Source organism: Panicum virgatum, chromosome 1K (assembly GCF_016808335.1).
Source record: "Panicum virgatum strain AP13 chromosome 1K, P.virgatum_v5, whole genome shotgun sequence".
Taxonomy (NCBI): domain Eukaryota; kingdom Viridiplantae; phylum Streptophyta; class Magnoliopsida; order Poales; family Poaceae; genus Panicum; species Panicum virgatum.
In genome coordinates this window covers 51,263,749-51,270,715 of record NC_053136.1, presented here as the reverse complement: position 1 = coordinate 51,270,715, position 6,967 = coordinate 51,263,749, and the positions used below count along the sequence as shown (strand labels likewise).

Below are 6,967 nucleotides of genomic sequence, written 5' to 3'. Positions count from 1 at the left end.
TATCACCCAGTTAATCACGTCACCATGTACTTTCGTTAGTGGAAACGATTTGCTGCAATGACTCATCCGATATCATCATATACATGCATCAGTTTTTTAGATAAGTTAACATTTCAGTTTAGGAAATAGTTCTATTAAAAAAGAATTGAGGGGTATGAAAGGCCACCTTGTGTATTTTTATCCTTGTAAATGTTTTATTAGAATATCGGAAAAAGCAAATTCTCAAAAAAAAAGCATGGAAATTGAGAGTATATATGCTCACTTGTGCGCATGAAAACTCGCATCTTTTATATTTGGCGTTCACTGTATATATGAACGCATGCGCCTAGGTGACAGAAAAAATATGAGGCTTCAAAAATGGTAATGTGTTGGGAACCGAGAATTTTCTAATAATGGCATGGCCAAATCGAATGAAACGATTGGTCACGTTGGCAGTGTACTTCGGGTTCTGCAATCTGCGACGCAAGTACGGAAACACTCCAGTATCTCTCCCTGCTACTCCTAGTGAGCCATCTCCTACCTAGCACCACCCTTCGCCCTGCACCTTGGTGGCACCGCCGCCTCCGTCAAGCGCGCTCCTCTCCTCAGCGTCGTAGGCTCGTGGCTGGTCGCGCTTGCTTCAGAACACGTATACGAGCACTGCGGCCGGCGACGGAGAAGAGCCCAAAGCTCGGGCGCCGCCTGGGCCTGCTGGACCAGCGCCTGGAGCCCGGCCTTGGGGGCGCGAACTGCCACGGAGAGCGCGATCAGGGAGAAGGCGACGAGGAACGACACCGTCTGAGTCTCCCACATAGCGGCGGTAGGTACACGACGACATCGGTCCTCAACGCCTCCGATTCGCCATGGAACAAGAGCTCCGATTCTACGAGGAAGGGTACCGCTACTACCATGGGCTCAAACTCCACGAGGACGAGGGCTACTTTCAGTTCCAGGATTTCAGGTAAGCACTCTCCGATTCGCGGTGCCATCGGTTCTCGTGATCGAAGGTACTAACTAATCTTTGATCGAAGCTACTAACTAATCTTTCTCCCACACTCCAGTGCTGACTACCTGCTCGGAGAGGAAACTCATTTGTGTGCCATTTCTTGTCCAGAGAGCAGCTTCTGTCCCGGTACCATACCATACTACCATGACCCCTGTGTAAACAAGGATGCGTGCGAGGAATCTAGCAAAAATTTCTAGAGCTGATGTTCTTACTTTATCCAGTAAATGCAGAAGCGCTTGGCTGCCCCTCCGAGGTCGACTTCGCCAGTTTCTGGGCTCTGGTGGAGGAGGAGGAGAACGCGCGCCGCAAGAGCGAGGGAGGCCCGAGAAGTGGACCAGGGAGGAAGGAATTGACGTTCGAGCTGGTGTCCCGGTATTTCTCCATGCCGATCAAGCAGGCGGCGCGGGAGCTCAACGTGGGGCTCACGGTCTTGAAGAAGAGGTGCAGGGAGCTCGGCATCCCGCGGTGGCCGCACCGCAAGGTGAAGAGCCTGCAGACGCTCATCGACAACGTTCAGGTTCTCTGCTCATCTCTCGCTCTAGCACTGGCATCAAATCGTTTCAGCTGTTAAGATTTCTATGCGAGAACTGAAGAACACGGAGCGCGTGTCCTGCAGGAGCTTGGGAAGCCGACTGCCCAAGAGGACGGGCACCTGACAAGGAGCTTGGTGGAAAGGCTGCAGCGGACGAAGAAGCTGATCGAGGAGAGGCCCGAGGTGCTGCTAGATGAGGAGACGAAGGAGCTCAGGCAGGCGTGCTTCAAGGAGGCCTTCAAGAGGAGGAGGCTGCTCTTGACCCATGGCACTTACTGGTGAAAGATGACCCTGCTTGCAGATCCTGGTACTTGGATTTTGTGGAGTTGCTGGTTTGATCATAGGAATTTTGTCTGATGGCCGAGCGTTAGCCGTGTCCTAGCGTAATTACTAATTAGTAGTGGTGTTAGCCCATAGCAGTACTGGCCCATAGTGCGCCGTTACTTGTTGAACCTTAAGGTCAGGCTTGTCATAGCCGTAAGTTAACCTGGACAGCTGGGCAAGAGCCATTTTGCTGTAACTGTCCTTGGCTCATTGGTCCTTGCTAACATCTCATTTTGAGGGTCTAAAGAATTTCTCCATCAAGCTTTTCTCTGCTAGAAACAATAATGGTTTCATTTCATTTACTTTGCCATCTTCAGTAATCCAAGTTTTGGACATGAAACATCACCAGATGTTTACATCAACAGACCGAGATGGATCAATAAGAGAAGAAACTACCATCTGAAGAAACACAGAGAGAAGAAGCAACCAGCCTACTACTTAAACTTCAGGAGCTCCTGACAGTATTAACTGGTAACATTAAGGTCAGATTTGTCGATTGTGAAAAGTAAATCAGGAAAACTTATTCAAAAAAAAAGTAAATCAGGAAACAAGCGTGGAAAGGATCGTTTTCCGTAGGAAAAACTAGGATTATGACATCTCAACATTACTATTATAATGTTTAGCTCAAGCAACCACTATCTAAAACTTTGCTATATGCTAGCCTATCAACCCGTCCACACAAACTAATTAGAATTAATAAAAATAAGGCTTATAGCTAATAATTATAGATATCTTTCACATGTCCTCTTTCATCTATTAAATATTCTAACACACTCTAAAATACATATTTTATTATATCTAATTGTAATAGATTTCATTTTGCGTCACACATCTATGTGTGTTTGACATATATTTAATTGAATCATTTGTTCATAAATTAGTATCTTGTCTCTTCCATCAAACATGAATATATGGTGAGACATATCGTGGGTAGTATTTTCATATAAACACTAACATAAATAATATATTACTAATGATAGAAATAGTAACTTAAAATTTTATATTGGTACAATATAATATTTTATTATAATTATATAATTTAGGTTCAAATTTAGGGGTTACGTTAACTTTTAATAATAACATAGTTGGATACTTTATATGAAAATTTAGAGGGATATTTGTATTATCTTTGTAATGGCATAGGTAGTAATTTACACAGAGACTAGGGGGCTACTTTAGTTTTTTTTTATAATGGCATAATTAGGTTGCTTAGATACATGTTTATGGGTTTACTTTAGTCTATTTTCATAATGACAGAGGTGGATAATTTATTAGTAAAGATAACAAATCCAATAACTATTATAATTAGAGTTGTTGGATTGATATGCGGATGTTTCTGATTTTAATGAAAACTATTTTTTTAAGTGCCCACCAAGCATCATAGGTGGCTTCACGTGAAGGCTTTAAAAGGGGGCCGCCGCCCTCCTCCTCCTCTAGAGCTGCTGGACATTAGAGTCCTGGAAACCCCAAAACCCTAAGCTTTGCCGCCTCGACTACCACCCTCGCCGCCGGCAGCCGCTCCCCCCACCTTCCACCCCCCACTGGCAGCCGCTTCCCCCCGCCCCAACTCCCCTAGCTTGTATCCCCCGTCCCCTAACCCCGGCGGCCATCACCATCGTGTGTCGGAGGAGGAAAAACCTTTCTACGATGGATCGGCACAAGCTCGCATATGTGATGAATATATTTTTTTTCTCTAAAGGGAGCCTCCAATTAGTAATAGTAATATCTGTGAGAATTTTTAAAATTTCTCTATTTTTTAAGTGTCCATCTAAAATTCTAGATGGCTCTACGTGGAGCCTTTAAAAAGAGCCTCCAATTAGTATCTTTCCATCCTCGCACCCTGAATTTCAGAGTTGTTTTGCCATGAATTTTGCATGGGCATTTTATTTTCTGTTACGGAAACACCCCAACAGTTCTGATATTGCTTGCGCATCAGAGTTCAGAAAGCTAAAACTGCAGGTATACAGTAATCAAAACAGAGTTTTAGTTTCATGTATGATACATCCATTCACGTCAAAGCTTATCGTCATCAGTGATCCAATCGAACTGCTCCGAGTTCTCAACATCACCAGATGCTCTGTTTTACAAGAACAGGGCAGGGTCGACCAATAGAAGCACTTGGGTCGACTTGCTCAGCTTACACAACCTCACGAATCTCTTCCTCTCCGTGCCTACGCTCGTTGGCCTCAATTTGCCCCCTTGCTTGATCAGCCGCGAATCTCTACTAGTAATACACCGATCAGCTTCGACTCAAGCACCTCAGGTGAATGGCAGCTCGACGGCGGCTCACAAGGTGACCTTGTCCATCTCCCGGCGCAGCGCGGTGGCCCTGACGAGGCTGCCGATGGTGTTGACGGCGAGCTTGATGTCGTCGAGCGGGTTGCCCGGCACGACGCGTTTGTAGAGGTAGCTGTCGAAGGTCATCTTCTGCACGTAGTCGTCGGCGCACATCTCGACGAACGCCTCTCTTGCCGCGTTGGAGCGGTAGAACACCTTCTGCAGGATGTCGAGCACCTTGTAGGTCGGCCAGTAGAGGCGGTCGAACTCCGCCAGGTACTTGCGCATGTCGCTCTCCTCCACCATCCGCGTGCCGTTGGTGGAGCCGGCCACGATCGCCTCCGCGCACATCCGCCCGCTCTTGGCCGCGAAGTAGATGCCCTCGCCGGAGCACTTGGTCACGTACCCCGCTGCGTCGCCCACCAGCGTCACACGCCCGGCCACCCTCTTGGGCCTTGGGTGCTCGGGGATGGGGTGCGCCTCGACGCGGATGATCCTGCCGCCCTCGATCTTGTCCTTGGCGCGGAGGCGCGTGGCGGCCTGGAACTTCTTGATGTCGGCCTTGTGCGTGACTGTGCCGGTGCCGACGGCGACGTGGTCGCACTTGGGGAACACCCAGCCGTAGAAGTCGGGCGAGACGTCGTCGCCGACGTACATCTCGGCGCGCTCCTCGTAGTAGGCCATCTTGTCGTCGGGGATCTTGACGCGCTCCTGGAACGCGATGGCGTACTCGTAGTCGCCGGCGCCCATGTCCTTGGCCACGCGGGAGTTGGCGCCGTCCGCGCCCACGATCGCGTCCACCTCCAACGACCGCTTCTCGCCGCCGACCTTGCCGTTGCTGCTGTCGTAGTGGTTGTAGTGCACCACGTACGAGCCGTTCGGTTCCTTGGGCGCCTCGTACCTGATGAGCAGAACAGCAGCAGGCAATTTGATCATCAATCACTGCTCATTGGCATGCATGCTACTACTTTCAATGAAACAGGCACTGACATTCAGAGTTGGATTTCTAGCTCAAATTCTGCAGCATGCAGATCCATTTTCCATGCATGTGTTCTTTTGATTCATTCAATTTGAATAGAATTTCCTAAAAAATGTGATGGGTCTGAACACGCATGCACAAATTGACTCCCTAAAATGACATGCATGCACAATTTCCTTTTGAAGAAATCACGCATGCGCAAATTAAGACCAAAAACTTGTATCAGTTACCAAGGTGAGCACATCTTGTTAGTATTTTTTTTTCATGAAGCTTTGATGCTGCCAATATCAGTGCATGAATATCATTCACTTCATTTCATCTAAAAAAAGTCTTCCTGCTGCTTGGTTTTCGATGCATACATACCTCAGGAAGAGGCCATTGACGACCTCCGCGCCGGCGTCCTGGGCCCGCGAGCGGAGGTAGGCGTCGAGCACCTCGCGCCTGACCATGCCGATGTACTCGTGCGGCGCGAGCGTGCGGCCGATGTCGACGGCGACGTTGGACGGCGAGATCATCTTCATCTTCCTCACCTTCCGGTCCACGAGGTCCAGCGGCAGGTCGAACTCCGACACCATGCACAGCGGGATGGCCCCGCCGCAGGGCTTGCAGTTGTCCATCTTCCGCTCGATGAGCACCGTCTCCACGCCGCCCTTCGCCAGCGCCTCCGCCGCCGCGCCGCCCGCGGGGCCGCCCCCGACCACCGCCACCCGCAGCCGCCGCCCGTTCGGCAGCTTGGGGCTCGACGCCGCGGCCCGCGCCACCAGCAGCCGCGCCCGCCGGCTGCCGCCCGCCGGACGGGCCCGGCACGAGGACGGCAATGCCACGGCGGAGGAGAGGGAAGTCATTGTTGCGCCTCCGGAGGGGGTCAGGGGGGTCTTTCGTTTGAGCTCGACGTGCCCGAGTGTGAGCTGCGAGCTCAGCGTAGCACACGGGTAGTAGTGAAGTGGGGAGTGGATGGATAGGATGAGGAGAGATTGCGGGAGGGTCTAACCGTCGGATAGGGCAATCGGACGGTGCAGATCGGGTAAGGATCAGGTTTCGTTTGTTTCCGCTTTTTTTGTTGTTGGATTTGGATCCGGGCGTGTGGTTCAGATGTGTGCCAAGTCACACCGGCGGTGAACTCTTGGACCCTTGTGTGGAGTCGTGGGCGGTGCGTTGCCACGTCGTATTCTCTGCAGATCTTTACACCTGCTCATGTACTCATGTCATTTGTTCATAAGGGAGAAGATAAGTTTCAGGGAAGAATATACAGCCGGATTTACACGTGTATGCACAACCTAATATTACTATAATTTCTTTGTGACGTGTGAATAAAGCTCGTATTTAGACCGTGCTATTTTTGACAGGCTACGGTACCATCTTTTAGCACAGATCTAAGCACAGCACGACACAGCACATAAAGTTTTGGACCGTGCCCCATGCCGGTACGATACGAACACGAGGATCATACTAACTACTAAGCTTATGATCTAGATATGATGGGCTTTATGGCAAGCTCTGCATTTTGGGCCGTGCTCCGACCAGCACGGTATGAAAATAGCCGATCAATCTACATACTGCTCGCTATCTTATTATAATAGTTATTATTACTCATAGTTAACAACCATTGTGAAAGGTTTTTAATGCGACAATGTACTAATGTAAAATAAAATTTATAAAGCATAATTCTCGATTTGTCTCTTCATTTTTTCATATTAGTTTGTTTTTATTTTTCTCATCTTCGGTAGCAGTAGCAACGCGTAGCCGTAGTGGGTTAGTCGCGACCATATATTCTTCTACCACGAGTACATAAACTTGCTATGCGGGATGTTTGGGCCAGCACGGTACGAAGGCATGCCAGCATGGCGTGGTCGTGCTTGGATTTGCTAAA

The 6,967-nt window shown here is 49.2% G+C and overlaps 2 protein-coding genes across 2 annotated transcripts; one reads left to right on the top strand and one right to left on the bottom strand.

The window, feature by feature from the left end:
- Nucleotides 1–1,187: 1,187 nt before the first annotated feature.
- Nucleotides 1,188–1,799, top strand: LOC120656275 (protein RKD1-like). Its single transcript, XM_039934320.1, has 2 exons — nt 1,188–1,502; nt 1,602–1,799. Exons 1-2 carry the CDS (start codon nt 1,188–1,190, stop codon nt 1,797–1,799), a joined length of 513 nt encoding a protein of 170 aa, XP_039790254.1.
- A 1,980-nt stretch (nt 1,800–3,779) lies between these two features.
- On the bottom strand, nt 3,780–6,010 carry LOC120641609 (geranylgeranyl diphosphate reductase, chloroplastic-like). Its single transcript, XM_039917800.1, has 2 exons — nt 5,461–6,010; nt 3,780–5,019 (listed from the first exon to the last, which is right to left on the bottom strand). Exons 1-2 carry the CDS (start codon nt 5,940–5,942, stop codon nt 4,128–4,130), a joined length of 1,374 nt encoding a protein of 457 aa, XP_039773734.1. The 5' UTR covers nt 5,943–6,010; the 3' UTR covers nt 3,780–4,127.
- Nucleotides 6,011–6,967: the final 957 nt, after the last annotated feature.